At 46.0% G+C, this 15,559-nt stretch overlaps 2 protein-coding genes across 2 annotated transcripts in view; both read left to right on the top strand.

The window, feature by feature from the left end:
• Positions 1 to 3,711, top strand: part of LOC146268551 (protein kinase C epsilon type-like) — a 45,929-nt gene extending 42,218 nt beyond the window's left edge. The window contains exon 15 of the mRNA XM_084709172.1: positions 144 to 3,711. Within this exon, the coding sequence (XP_084565298.1) occupies positions 144 to 293 (150 nt within the window). The 3' untranslated portion in view covers positions 294 to 3,711. The remainder of the gene's footprint in view (positions 1 to 143) is intronic.
• Positions 3,712 to 4,546: 835 nt separating this feature from the next.
• The window catches only part of epas1b (endothelial PAS domain protein 1b), a 29,314-nt gene continuing 18,301 nt past the window's right edge, over positions 4,547 to 15,559 (top strand). Inside the window, exon 1 of the mRNA XM_084709471.1 lies at positions 4,547 to 4,992. Coding sequence (XP_084565597.1) covers positions 4,967 to 4,992 — 26 coding nt within the window. The 5' untranslated portion in view covers positions 4,547 to 4,966. The remainder of the gene's footprint in view (positions 4,993 to 15,559) is intronic.

Genomic DNA, 15,559 nt, shown 5'->3' with positions numbered 1-15,559 from the left:
CCTAGTGAGAACCCAAAGGAATCCATATACCATCATGGCCTTGACTTCTAATCCTGATTCGATTCCCACTTCATTTTTTGAAGAACAGAATAGTACCTTTTTTTGTTGTTGTTTTTGACCCTTCCCTTCTGTACTCTGCTTAGAAAACCAAAAGGGACGTGAACAACTTTGACCAGGACTTCACCCGCGAGGAGCCCATCCTGACGCCCGTGGAAGACACGATCATCAAGCAGATCAACCAGGAGGAGTTCAAGGGCTTCTCCTACTTCGGGGAAGAGACTCTGTCCTCCTAGGGCCTGCCGGGACCCTGCCTCACAATCCCATTCAGGAGCCCCTCTTCACCACTTCCTGCCCACCACACACACACTCGCTGCAGAGTCTACACTCATACAGATGTGAAACACACGCCCACGCACACGCAAACACCCACAGCGGTGAAACACATGCACACACACACAGAGAGAGACAGCTGTGAAATATGCTGTGAACAAACACACACACACACACACGTAAATGCAGATTTGACCCATGCGATTGCATTGACACTGCCGCTGATTGTCACACTACACACACACTTAGGAAGGCACATACGAACACACTCAACTACTAAGAATGAAAACTAAGAAGAAGGAGTTATTTCTTTAATTGTACCCAGGTCTAACTTTAGTCTGGTCTAACTTTAGTCTGGTCTAACTCCAGAGCCTAAGTCAGACTGTTTGAAGTCTCCATCGGGTTTTTGTATGTCTGTCACTCCATCCATGCATGTTTCATGCAGACGTTAAAGCATCATCCAAATTTTTGGTCATGTAGGAACCCCAAATGTTCTGGTCTGGACCACCTGCGATCCGTTCAGAATAGTGGACCACACCAAAGTCTCTGAGGCACAGAGGTGGATGGAGATTAGTTAGAGTTGGTAACAGTGACCCGTCCAGAGGAGTCTGAGACGCACAGATTGCTGTGTACAAATTGCCATGTCACAGTGTATTATACGCTGGATGCGTACAGATCGCCATGTCATGGAGTGTAATGTATAGAGGAGGTCAGAGGTCACAAGCTCCCGATTAGTCATGGCAGCCATGTGATCTCCATATCCCAGTTGTACAATATTCCACAGCCAACCAATTCTCTACAGTCTTACAGTAAATTCCAGGAGTTCCTACGAATTCTTCTTTTTTGTTGTTGTCTGTAGCGAGTCTTACTGTGTTCTAGAATGTCCTCCTAATCCTTCTCCTCCCCTCTGCTGCACCTGAATGCCAAAACAAAAAAAAATCTCACAAAAAAAAAAAAGAACCAAATCCTTAGAACCAACGATTGTATGAAAGTTTGAAACTTTCTCCAAACCAATTGGTTCACCGTAAGGAGAGATAGAATGCGGTAAGGGTTTAGACTGTGTTCCTGTTTCCGCATAGATCAAACAGCAAGCAGAATGAGTCTTTGTACAGTACTTCCTATGCCTTGTGTGTGTAACTGTCCTTCAGTTACCTACTGTAGATATGTCCACAGTATTACTAATATTCTTGATCCACATCCTCCAAATGAATGTCATGGATTTCAGTGTAGATGAATGTGCTTGTATGCATGACCGGTGATGAGTGTTAGCAAGCGGCTGAATGTATCAGATCTGTGGGTTTGTGCCTGTGCGCGTGTCATGTGTGTGTGCATGTCGTGTGCGTGTCGTGTGTAAGCACGTGTGCGTGTCCAACATAGGCCAGAGGTCCATAAGAAGTGCCCTCTTGAAGCTTTTAAAATGGCGTAGCTGTCGTCTCTTTATTTTATTTTATTTAAAACGTTCAGATTTTTTGTTGTTGTGGTGGTTTTACTGGATCGTCTTGTTGCTGAGCTTCTGAAATCCTGGATTTCTTCTCTATGCAACAAGACTGACTGAGACTGATAGGAGCCCATGTCTGTTTATCTGTACAGGTCATTCGTGTATATAAGCTTGTATGTGAATCCTGATGAGAACGTCTCATCTGTTGCATGGTCAAACCTACAATATTACTGTGTATTACTAGAAAATGAAAAAGTTACAATGTCCACGTGCAATACTCTGTGTGTGTGTGTGTGTGTGTGTCTCGGTATGTCTTTATTCTACCTTCCTTTCCTCAGGGCAGGTGTTTTTATTCCTCACCCCTCTCTCTGGCCTCTGACGATATTTCTTTAGTTTGTTTTTTGTTTTTTAAATGCACGGCTCTTTATTTTGTGATCCCCATGGCTGATGCACACCTCTCATCCCACCATCCAACCTTCCATCTGCTGACTCCCACCTGTTGTCCGTAACCCTAATACGTGCTGACAGTACAACACCTGACTGATGTAGCGGTCTGGGGGGGTTGGCCTTCATGCTGTGCATCTCTAGCACAGTACACTCAGTGTCACTGGTCTTCCTGAGGTACCTAGTCCTGCGGTTGGACAGTTACGAGTCGTTGCTAGAACGTTCCACTTCCAGTTGGGTGTGGAGAAGGACCCCGTGGTTGTCATGTCGACACAGCTCGTCCTGCACTAACACTGTGGTACTGTTAGTTCAAAATACTCCGTAGTACTAATAGCATGTTCTACAATAGTGGTGCTAGTGATAGTAGCAGTATTCACAGGAGTAGTCGTACTGTAGTATTTGTAGTGGTAGTAAAAGTGGCAGTACTACAAAAAAAAAGATTAGCAGCCAGTATAATAATGGGAACAGCAGGGATTGCAAGACAACAGAAGCAGATGCCGTAGCAACAATAGTTGTGATGAATATTTACTGTCATTGTTTAAGCAGTCACTGTAGTACAGTAGGCCAGAGTACAGAGATGATCCTCAGAACATAGTGATACCTACTGTTCACTTTCCAAGGCGTATGTAGAGCCCCTTTAAAGATAACTGATAAAGCTTTTTTGTGGATGAATCCCACCTTAACACTCCTCTCCTGGGATTGAATAACATCCTGTTATGCCCTCAGCTTCCCTGCCTTGGGAGTACTGATCACGATCCACCAACACCCCATGTACACAACGCGATCCAGCCGATTGGAGGTCACAATGGAACATACTATAAAAGAAGTGGAAGTAGCGAAATCTATGAAGATCAGGAAGTGAATTTGATCTCTGTTAATGTGTTCCAGCTCACCCTGTTCTTCTCTGCTCTGTCCCTACATCCCTGGCTCACCTCTCATTTTCTTCCATCTCAACATGGGATGTCCTATCTTGTCCCGGTGTCCAGTCTTCGTATGTGTGTGTGTGTGTTTATGTCAGACGACTGACATGCTGTTCCTCACTGACCCAGAGGCATAGCTCCCAGTGTTCTCACACTCCAAGTCAAACCCACAACTCTTCATCCCATTGTCCTCTTCGCCGTGTAAAGGTTTGAGAGGGAGGAAGGTGAAAGATGAAATACACCATAGGAAGCTCGTACTGGTCTGAAGATTCTAGATTCAAGTATGTCTGGCTGCGTATCATTTATTTTTCTATACAGTGCATCCAAACCTAGCTCCATCACTGGGTCATATGTGTTCTGTTGCTGTATGTAGTGTTTTTATTTCTGGTTTCTGTATTTGTGAAGCTTTATATGTACAGTTTGTCACCTGACAGATGGGGTTATCTCTTTCTTTTGGTTTTCTGTCAGTTCCTTTGTCATTCATTAGTGTTACGTCAGTGTAAGCATTTCGCTGTGTGCCAAATGTACTGTATTCTAAAAGATGTGAATGTGTATCATTAGTTTTTGGAACCTATTAAATATGATGTAAAAAAAGAAGAAATTGTATAGTTTGTTTGTACTTTAATGGCCATACATCAACCATATACAGTTATGAAATGTCAATACTATGGCCCCAGGGTCCAATGACCATCATATAAGTACCATCATGTACAGTTCTGACAGTGATAGCAGGTATCTTACCTATTTTTAGAACAGTGTTTGTCCTTTAGATAGCAGCTCTTTCATCCTCCTGTCATTCTGGGGAATGCTAAGGTCTATTCGGATAGCAATAGCAAAAATTCACCTTGTGTTAGGAGCACTGGTGAATCATTAAAGGTGTAAAAACATCTTCCAAAGAGAATTATCATGAAGACATTCCACCCGTGACTCACCCCGGGGCCGTAGTATTCCTCATCCCCCGAGCGTGGGAGGTTGAGATCTGTGAAGGTCATGTGACCCTGTCCTACACGATGGAGGACAACGAGACTCCACCAAGAGCAGATTAATATCTTATCATATTATACTCTACCAAATTTATTATTTCTGCTAAAACTACCTTAATTTGTATTTAATTTTTAATTTTTATGGAAGCCCGTTAAATTCTTGTTGTGTCACGTTGGCACATTGCGAATCTTTAATGGCTTGCATACATATCTGCGATTTACTCATCAACGTTTCATCATTACTCGGCCACACGTTGCTGAACTGGCTACAGGTGTGTGTTACAGAGGACTAAGCGGACTTGTCCACAATCGGTGCGGCCACAGGGTGCGGATAGAGGGGGGTGGGGTTGGCGGGGGAGGTTCCTCTCAGCGTGCGCTCCAATCACTGCGCTCTGATTGATTGAGCGACTGTTAGCTGCCCAGCTGAGCGGAGGCTCGCACTGGCGAGAGTGTATCGCAAGCAAGGGGCTGGAAGTTTCAGACTAGCGACGCAACCAAAGCAACTTTGACAGCGGACTGACGAAGTTTTTCCAAGTGTTTTGATTTTGTGAAACCTTGTGGATTTACCTGTGGTGAACTGGGTGAAAGGCTATGCGATCCTCGGCAGTGTCCTGAGACTGTGTAGCCTCTGCATTTATAAGTGGAACACAACCCGCTTCTGAAATGGACTGAACCCGACAATATTTAAATACATATTTTGGCTTTTTATTATAGTCAAATACAAATTGGACTTTAGTTCCTTTGCATTTAAATTGAACGTAGTTTGGCTTGTTTGGAACTTCTTCCTCGAGTGGACTTGGACTTTCGGGAATTTACGACGCTCAGTCAGATTGAACTTTGCATAAGAAAACATGACGGCCGATAAGGACAAGAAAAGGTAGGCTACTGTACCTTTCGATATTTCCGATCGCTTGATTATTTAATATAGACACGTTTTATAACGTTAATTCAAAAGTTAAATAACTTTATTCTTAACTAACCTATTTTAAGACCACATGTAGAATAAATTGTCCAACTGCCTGAGTATCAGTCCACAAAATGATTTGCATTAAATTGCAAATCCATTAACCTGTTGCGCTGCTTTGACGCCAGCTTCAGTTAAGCTACATTGCGGAGATTTTCCCAGTTTTTTGGATGTTTACCACATGAGCAAAGCGGCACGTTGTTATTTTATTAATATTGGTTAAATGTTTAACGTTTTCCCAATGTCTGTGTTCTGAATTAACCTGAACTTTGCATAATTCATTTGACGTGCTTGAGTTTTTCAGTAGACTTTTTGTGTCTTTTGGGAACTGATCTATATCAATAAATTATAACAACATGAATTGCCTAATTTTATAATAATGAATTGTGCGGTAGCCTACTTTTGAGTACCCATTAGAGATATAGGCCTACTCCACTAATCAGGGGAGCTTAGGCCTACGATATGTGCGGAATCAAATCAATAACCGACACCAACGTCCTAAAAAATAAGAAACAAAAAACATGTCATGCTTGTTGAATTCTTGTGAATTAATGTGTGTCAAGCACAGACTCAGAAACCCGTGAAGATCTGATTTAAAGAGACATTTGATGAATTAACTTGTTCGTAAAACAGATGCATCATTGTTAAGCGCCAGTATACCAAAACTCTATTCAAATAGTTAGACTGCAGGTTGAAGAAGGACGCGACAAGAAGGTAGAGAATGCTTTGAGGTCGCTGTGCCTGTAGCAGTCGGCCTACTACCCTCAAGTGTGGGTGTGGTGGTACTTTAAAGATTCAGAAAGAAACGAAAACAATTAAAATCAAATGCCAATCACAATTAGGAATGTTAATAAGATCATGTATATGTAAATGTGTAAATGGCCTAATTGAATTTGCAAGTCAACAGTACGGTGTACATTCAATGGGGTTTCTTGGACATGTTCTCATGGACGATGGGTCTCTTAGAGGTATGTAGGCCTACTGTACTGGTGCCAAAAATCTCCCCCCTCAAATCTTAGCACATAAACCCACAAAACGCAACATAAATGTATATCCTCGTTAACTTTTATATGTTTATTATAAATTAATAACATTTTGTAAAGACTACATGACCAATACATTGACTGACGTAGATTGGGGTACTTTCAAACTAACTTTGAACTCTTTCCTCTTACAAAAACTAGTGTAACATCTGTGTGTGTGTGTGTGTGTGAGGGTGTGCGTGTGTGTGTGTGTGTGTGTGTGTGTGTGTGTGTGAGGGTGTGCGTGTGTGTCTGTATGAGAGAGACAGAGGGTGTGAGGGTTAAAGGATGCCCTAGGAGGATCTCTCAGAGTGTGTGTGTGTGTGTGTGTGTGTGTGAGAGTGTAAGGGTCTTGTTGTAGCGTCTCCCTGTCTGGTCCTTCAGACCTCGTGACTGCAGTCCCGCTCCCTTCCTAACGAGGCTACGCTAACACTATCAGATTTTTTTGCCCTATAGCACTCTGCAATAAACAAGGTTAGGTATTGAACCTGGATGGTCACAGCTGGTCATGAAAACATCTTGGACAGTAGGGGACGACAGTGGAGACATTTGATCTGAAGGGTCTTTTCAGCTTATGCAACAGACACGTTGAAATGTTAAATGTTAAATCGAGCTGAGTGATGTAGGCTCATGGTTTATATGGGAAAGCCCTCAGGGGTGTGTGTGTGTGTGTGTGTGTATGCTTGTGTGAGCCTGTGTGTGTGTCCACTGGAGTGTGTGCATGTGATTATTCCTGTAAGGAAGAAAATGATGTAATTTTATGAGAAACAAATGTAGTTCACCTCGTATGTGTGCTTGACTATGTTGGCGTGTCTCTTATTGGTTGGGACTTGACTGGTCCTATGAGCAGGCAGTAAGGTGAGTCCCTGTCTCGACCCTGTCTACTGGAGCTCTGTTTATTTGAGAAGTGAAACTTCACACCAGTTTTATAGAGCATGTGTTATTCTAAAAGGTTCCTCTTACAGGAGATTGTAATGAGTTTATTTTCTTGCCTGCTCTCATATGGCTTTGTGATCACTGTGAGAACACTGTCCGAGGATTACTGTGGCCCTGGATGTCCACGAGCTCACTCATCCTTCCTGTTCGTCTGGTCACATGTCAGACGGGGGGGATGTCAGGTTTCCATCATGCATGTGGTTCCTTGTCATCTTGACCGCTGGCCTTTGGCAGCATTGGATACAGTTATGGATCTCCAACAGACCGTGTAGAAGTATATGTTATCTTGGTGTTGGTGTTGATCAGTTACGTAATATTGTAATAGTGGGATCTGTTGTGTTCTTATTTCATTGCTTGGCCTCTCATAGTCAATGGGTGTGATAGAGAGTTATTGATGGATAGAGAGAGGGAGAAAGAGACAGAGAGGGAGAAAGAGAGAGAGAGGGAGAAAAAGAGAGGCAGAAAGAGAGAGAGATAGAGAAATAGAGATAGAGAGAGAAGAGCCCCAGCTCTCAGCCAGGCGTTGTGAACTCAGGCGTTGTGAACTCAGGCGTTGTGAACCCGGGGGTTCACACCAGTGGCCTGTAGAGGCCCAGCTGGCTCCATGCCCACCGGCCTCACCACGCCAACCCTGTCAGGCTGCTGGCCAGACATTACCCCAACACCCCGCGGCCCTCGCATGACACCTCCACCTAGAAGAAGACTGGGCGGACGACCTGGGCCGGGACAGAGAGATCAACGTTGGACCATTTGAGAACTTTCTCTTCCTACACTCCAACACTTTTGATGGGTCTTTGGTGGTACGCTTGAAGTGAGCTTCCACAAAAAAAGTGTTTTGGTTTTGGATGTGTCAAGATGACAGATGACTTGATGAAGGGTTGAGCAGCTCAGTTAATTTTGCATTGACACCCACACACTCTCTCACACATACCAACCCCCCCCCCCCCCCCACACACACACACACGGCCATGATCAGCCCAGGCCTTATACACTCCCAGATAATGAGCCACTTCAGTCAGGCTTGAGTCTCTGTTGTGTTTCTCTTTCCCAGCCAGTTTGACTGGCCCTTGTAAAAGGTTGGTTAGTGCCATTGAAAGCACAGCCTTTGTGCTGGAACTCTGGGCTGGATTGTGTGACGAGGTTATGGACTCCGCTGGGGTTTGGCTGTGTGGTTAAAGAGACAGGAAAGGATATGAGAAGAGGTGGAGAGGATAAGAGGTGGTGAGGAGAGATGGAGAGGAGGGGATAGGAGGTGAGGAGAGGTGTAGAGGGCAGTATAGGAGGAGAGGAGATGTGGAGAGGATGAGATGGTATAGGAGGAGAGGAAATGTGAAGAGGACGGGCTAGTGTAGGAGGAGGAGAAGAGAGGAGACTTTCCCAGCTGTATGGTTCCTCTGGTATAGGGTTTATTGTGACTAGCCCTCTGGAGGGGTGTAGAACGTAGGCTTCTAAACTCCCGGCCTCCACCCCCGACAGCCACACAGCAGGTGGCAGAGGCAGGGGTCCGAGCCTCAGAGCCAGTGGTCCAAGCCTGCTCTGGGAACCAGCCTCTCCTTTCTCCTTCCTCCCTTTACATCTGCCTCTCTCCTCCCCTCTTCTAGTCTCCATAGAGCTTCCTTAGCCAATCTCTCTTTCTCCGCCTCTCACGCTCTCTCTGTCTCTCTCACTCTTTCCTTCTCTCTTTTCTCTTTCTCTCATATAGTCTGTAGAGCTTCCATCGTCAATTTCTCTCTTTCTCTCTCTTTCTCCCTCTCTCCCTCTGTCTCTCTCTTAGCATCTTTCTATCTTTAGTATTTATTTTAATATTCTCTATTCTTCCTTTCCTCAGGATTCCGACTCTCTCTCTCCCTCCCTCCTTCACTCCCTCTTTTAGTTACTTGACTTCTCTCTCTCTCTCTCTCTCTCTCTCTCTCTCTCTCTCTCTCTCTCTCTCGCTCTCTTTCTATGGTTAAAGGGGATGTTGTTGCCGACTTAAGGTCTTCCTCACCTCCTTCAGAACTCTGTCTCCTGGTCCTTCCTGTCGAGCGGTCCCCAGCTTCCTGTTGCTCTGGTGAGGTCGAGCAGCGATGCCCTTCCTCAAGGTACCTGGACGCGCTCCAAGGTTGTCTGACACACTGTAGTCATTAGAATGTATGGATTCAAATAACCCCCATGTTCAAAGATATCGAGTGGATGTTCGTTAGCTGCTTAAATACCCCATCCTCCTATTCCTCTGCCTGTTATTGACAGATCTCATGTTTTTCTTGTTGAGACTAACATCGTGGGTGAGTTAGAGATTCAAGTTTCCAGATACACTAGCTATTCCGCATGCCCATTCTGCAGACCTTGCACACACAACCACAACCTGACCTTTCATAACCACCTTTCTTTTGGGCATTACCTACTTTGTAAAGGTAATGTTTAATATTATTTATAATGCCATTACAATGTTGATTACAACAACACATTATAGAATATTCGGACACAATCTAGAATGTCACATCGTGGCTGAGATAATGATGCCTGCGGGGGCATAACAGGAGACACGCCCACGGGGTCGGCTCCTCCCACAGTGTACTGGATCCACTGACAGTTCATCAACTAGAGCACGATCAGAATGTGTAGAAGCTGGAGATTATAACAGTCTGAAGTCACACTCTCTTATCTGAAAGACACGGGGTATCTGACTGCCAGCTCCCTTCCACCTCATTCACCCTCCTCTGGAACATTCTTTTTTTCTTTTCATGCTGGGTTTTCTATCGTCTCCGTGTCTCAGTGTCCCTGTGTGTCTCTCTCTCTCTCTCTCTCTCTCTCTCTCTCTCTCTCTCTCTCTCTCTCTCTCTCTCTCTCTCTCTCTCTCTCTCTCTCTCTCTCTCTCTCTCCAGCTGTATACTATATCATCCCCTCGCTCTTTCCTCCAACCTCTCTCTCCCTTTTCCTTTACTTCTCTTTCTCTCTCCAACTCTCGCTCCCCCCCTCAATCTCTGTTTCTCTCCGTGTCTGCCCCCATCTCTCTCTTTCTCTCCCTCTCTCTCTCTCTCTCCCTCTCTCTCTCTCTCTCTCTCCTCTCTCTCTCTCTCTCTCTCTCTCTCTCTCCCTCTCTCTCCCTCTCTCTCTCTCTCTCTCTCTCTCTCTCCCTCTCTCTCCCTCTCTCTCTCTCTCTCCTAAATCATGCTTCTGCCAAGTGGTGCCTGTTTTGTATGCCACGATGCTGGAGCATCGAGCCACCACCTGTGGCTTCACATCCACAGTTCTACACAATGCGTCCCTTCTTCATGCGTCTGCTTATCAATGGGATTTACAGTTGTTTGCTCATGTATCTTTATTTGTGTCGGTGTTTGTGTTTGTGGCATGATGAAATAGAAAGGTGGTTTAGGAGAGGGTGGGGGGAGGGTGGGTTTGGAGGAATGGGTGTGATCCCATCATGCTTTTCACCAGGCGTGTCAGGAATATCAGCCATCTCCTCCATCTCTCTCTGGGCAGGCAGTCTGCGCAGCGCTGTGCTGGCGGTTGTTTGTTTGGCAATGTTCTAGAACTTTCAGTTCCTCTCAATCACAGAGTGGCCAGGAGATGGTATTGTTCCCTGCTTGTGTTTAACTGGCTCGCCAAAACGACAGGAAGACCGACTGTAAGCAAGGGAAAGGTGTGTGTGCGTCCGTGTGTGTGTGCGTCCGTGTGTGTATGAAGCCCTACACCAGGAACCATGGTAAAGCCGGGGCCGGGCTGGACTGAACCAGACTGGATTAAGCTGAAATCTCAATCTCAATAGCTCTTAAAGGCACTCGTACTGTACATCATTACACCGTTTGATTCTCTGAACCACTCAATGGCAATTAGTAAATTCCTGGAGGCACGTCAATACCATTTTACATCTCTGCCTGCGACTTAAGTCCACGGAACACAATTTTAATCGTAGCTGATGGTGTTCAGTACTTTTTATTAGTTTTCAGTCTTGCTTCACAATGCGCTTCGGGCCTTGGGACATGCGTTAGCGGGCCTTAGAGTTTAAGCAGCACAATGTCAGGTGATGTACTGAATTCCAGATATGCATTCCCTGCCAACGTGCCCTAAACCCATCAGAATGCCGACCTGACGGCTCACTCTCCTCTCTCCGCACGCACCTAGCCCTGCCTGTCTGTCTGCCTGTCTGTCTACCCTTCGACCGTCTACCTGACTGCCTGCCTGTCTGTCTGCCTGTCTGTCTACCCTTTGACCGTCTACCTGACTGCCTGCCTGTCTGTCTGCCTGTCTGTCTACCCTTCGACCGTCTACCTGACTGTCTGCCTGTCTGTCTGCCTGTCTGTCTACCCTTCGACCGTCTACCTGACTGACTGCCTGCCTGTCTGTCTGCCTGTCTGTCTACCCTTCGACCGTCTACCTAACAACCTGTCTGTCTGACTGCCTGACTGTCTGCCCTTCGCCCGTCTACCTAACTACCTGTCTGTCTGTCTGACTGTCTGTCTACCCTTCGACCGTCTACCTCACTGCCTGTCTGTCTGACGATTGGTTGGCCTGTCTGTCTGAGGGCTCCTGTCAGCTTGAGTGTCATCGAATGCCACACCTCCATGGGTCTGTCTCTGTCCGCACTGTCCGCACTGTCTGCTGTATGCTGTCCGCTGTCTGCTGTCTGCTGTCTGCTGTCTGCTCGTCAGATTCATGACAGCTCATGAATGTCCCTGATTAGCAAACACACAAACGGCTTTCCTCATATATCTAGAGGCCTACCTCGTAAAAATAGAGGTTTTTCTTACTTAGATATAGATGATGTCAATATAAGTGATTAAGCAATGAGCAAATGAGCTGATATGTACCCTAAGGAGAAGAAGCTGATTTTGTGTGTTTGTGTGTATGTGTAAAGTGTGTGTGTGTGTATATAAATGTGTGTGTGTGTGTGTGTGTGGGAAGTGTCTGCCTGGAAAGTTCCTCGTTCTCCTCAACTGAGTTCCTTGAAGCATCGTCTCCTTCCACCTTCAATGGTCCCTTTGTTTTTGACTGGATCTTAAAGAAGCTCAGACCTGCATACTGCAAATAGATTTGTGTTTTCCATAGATCTAATCTTCACGTGTCATTTGGAGGCCAACATGTGTGCAGATTGTGTCTGTTAAAAGCAACCTGTCTTATTGGTGTTTCCCATGAAGGATGACCAACACTAATATCAGGCTTCGAGTGCTGAATATGGACAGCATGTCTCACAACTGGTGACAGGAGATTTTTTTTACAATTTCAACAAAATGGGCGTGTAAACAAATCCGACCAGGTGTATGTCGTCTTTGGTCGTTGTGTTCTGGTCAAGGACAGGCCTGCTCCAGGGGGGATGCCTGCCAGGTCTGCTCTCAGATTGTAGTTGGGCCATGCTGGTCATGCTGGTTATTTTGGTGAGCTTCATGCCGCAAGCCCACCCTGGCCTTTCTGCTAATCACAAGGTGTTGTTGTTTGTCAGAGTCCGCACGCAAACACCCAAGCATGCACCGCTGTGCGCGTACACACACACACACACACATTCACACACACACACACACACACACACACAGTTATCACACACCACTCTTGCATTCAGCTGAACTGCTGAGTCAGAAACCTGTCAGCCTCATGTCTGTGTGTGTGTGTGTGTGTGTGTGTCTGTGCGTGTGTGTGTGTGTGCCATCAAAATCCACAGAGGTGACATTTCAACCTGCCTCACTTCTTTGTGGTATGCTGGTTATGACCTAGATAGTTCTTCAGGATTGTGATCCAGGTCATGGGGCTCACTACAAGCCTGCAGATCCTCTGCCTGTCTGAGCGTCCTATCTGGGCGTTCTGTCTGGGCACCAGGAGTTGAGTAACACAGACTGATCAATAACACTGGACCAAGGTTCGACCACACACTCTTTAGACACCTCTGGTAACTCCCAACTCCAAACCAGGGCTGCCCTTCTGACCTGCACAAACACATTGCATGCTCGATCTCCAATAATCATCTCTGAGATTAGGGAGTCTTTGGGACGTCTGCTAGTAAGCTCCTTCTGAGACAGCGTGGTGGACTGAGCAGTGCAGGCAGGGCACCATGTGTTCTCTGAGATACTATGGGGAACTTTTCAGGGACTCTGGCTGGCTGCAGTGCAGTGGAGCCTTGTGACAGCTGACAGATACTGACTTCTTGAACATGTTGGCTGGACGATAGCGCCTACTGACTCCTGTCACGCCTTTGTGCGTGTGTGTGTGTGTGTGTGTGCGCGATTGTGTGTTTGTCTGGGAGAGAGGGGTCGATGAGTACATTCAGAGGCTTTGTGCCATCATGAAGACCTGCAACTCCATTGTTAAATATCCTGAAACTTCCACTGGGAAATAAACTTGGAACAATGAGGCCGACTATCAAAGTGAGACACACACACACACACACAGTGATAGATAGAACATATATGTGTGCACTCTGAGCGGCTGGCACACAAACAAACCCCAGATTGACTTAAGAGATAATGGATTTAGCACACCAGGTGGGCTGATTGAGTGGAAATAACGGCATGCAGTGCGGTAGCTACACAAACGTGTAAAAGGTTTGCAGGGGTGATATCAAGGGTGTTGAATGCAACATACCCAAACCAACTACACCAACGAGGGGGACATTGGCGTCAAGATGACAGAACGTCTAGGGACACCGAACTATTCTAGAACAGTGTCTTCCAAACCTGATCCAGGCTGCGGTGGTCTCCAGGGAAACCAGCCCTAATGGCTTCTGTGAAATAGAACAAGAGGAAGGAATGAGGGGGAGGAGGGGCTGGGGTTTTGGGAAAAGGGCCAGGGGGGGGGGACCACTTGAATGTCCGCGCTGGTACACTGGCACCACTGGCACCAAACCAAAACCACTCAATATAACTGGACCTCCTCCCCGAACACAACACGGTCATTTAGGGATGGTGGCCTTCTAGCGGGACCTACAGCACACACACACACACACACAATACCTACTGTACACACACCCACGCAATACCTACTGTACACACACACACGCAATACCTACTGTACACACACACATATATAATAACTTTTGTACTCAAACACTCACACACACACTTTCCTTACCTTATGAAAGTAGTTGTTGGTAAAATCAACTCTGTCTGAAAAGCAAATCCTTTTTTACCAGGTAACTTCTGAAGGACAAACGAAATAAAGGACTTTTAATGGTTTTGTGCTGCTTTCGCTTTGCTGCTGGCTCTTTCCCTCTCTGTTTGCTTTGGCCCTCTTTGCTTTCTCTTATCTCTGTGACTTCGAGCAAGCAAAGAGAGCGACACACAAATGATCTCTCTTTTTTGCGTGCAGCCATGCGTGTGTGTGTAAAATACACCCGTATGAGTGGTTGAAAGTGGGACTGACTTACCACCCTGAAAGGGCATGGAGAGTTCACCAAATCTAGGCTGGTGAGCCACGCGCCGCAACACCATCATTGCCCACAAACCACTATCCTAAGCACACACACCAAGATTCTGCCTTGACGATAGGGTTAGAAACACAGAAATCGTTGTTGCCCTATCAACATCAATCACACAGGCCTTGAAGTTGTTGGTGACTTTCCAACAGTTGCATTCCCATTTGGGACCTGTCAGTGTCACAGTGTGTCTAAATCAAAATACTTCCGAACGATTTATGATTCCAGTGGTATTCCCAGGGCCTGTGAAGTAAAGGACGCGTGATGCTTCATTAAGTGTAACAAGTCCCAGTGGGTTTGATACTAAAACCTCCTGTGTTCCAGGAACCCCCAGAACTAGCACAAATACGACCCAGGGAAAGGTCAGGGGTCAGGGTCGACCATGTTGTTTTTTATGAACGGAGGAAGGAGGTGCGGTCTCTTATACCTCGTAATTACCCCGCTGGATGGGTTTTTTTGCTGAGGATATAATAAGCCTGTTGTGGTTCTGTCTGGACGCAGAACAACCTTCTCTGAAGCCTTTTAATCTCCAGTTTAAAAGCTTATGGTGATGACCTAGTATATCTGACTGAAAGTTTGCTCAGCAGAATAGGATGTGTGTGTGTGTGTGTGTGTGTGAGAGAGAGAGAGAGAGAGAGAGAGAGAGAGAGAGAGAGAGAGAGAGAGAGAGAGAGAGAGAGAGAGAGAGAGAGAGAGAGAGAGAGAGAGAGAGAGAGAGAGAGAGAGAGAGAGAGAGAGAGAGAGAGAGAGAGAGAGAGAGAGAAGGGAGAGAGTGAGAGAAGGGGAAATGTTATCACAATCTGCAGGATTGCAGTTATGTCTCTACCTTAACTAGTTACGTTTTCTCTCTGTGTCTCTCACTATCTCTCTCTCTCTGTATCTTTCCCTCTGTTTTACATTTTTTCTCTCTTTCGCTCTCTCTCAGTGCCTGTGAGAGTTCTGTTCTAAGGGACACTAATCCACCATGTGACAGACTGTGTAAAGTCCCTTTACTCCCTTAACCTCTCCAAAACGTTTGTACGATGCGAGCGTACGATTCCTTTTGTGTGCGTACCGAGAAGTGCACACGAATGGGCAATGACCTGCTTTCAGAGAAGGAAACTTGTGAGACGCACAGGAAGTGGGTTCAGTGATAGGACTC

The sequence above is a fragment of the Hypomesus nipponensis genome, chromosome 11, assembly GCF_054491055.1.
Source record: "Hypomesus nipponensis isolate SF chromosome 11, ASM5449105v1, whole genome shotgun sequence".
Taxonomy (NCBI): domain Eukaryota; kingdom Metazoa; phylum Chordata; class Actinopteri; order Osmeriformes; family Osmeridae; genus Hypomesus; species Hypomesus nipponensis.
The sequence above is the reverse complement of the archived record's forward strand: the minus strand, read 5'-3'. Positions and strand labels throughout refer to the sequence as shown.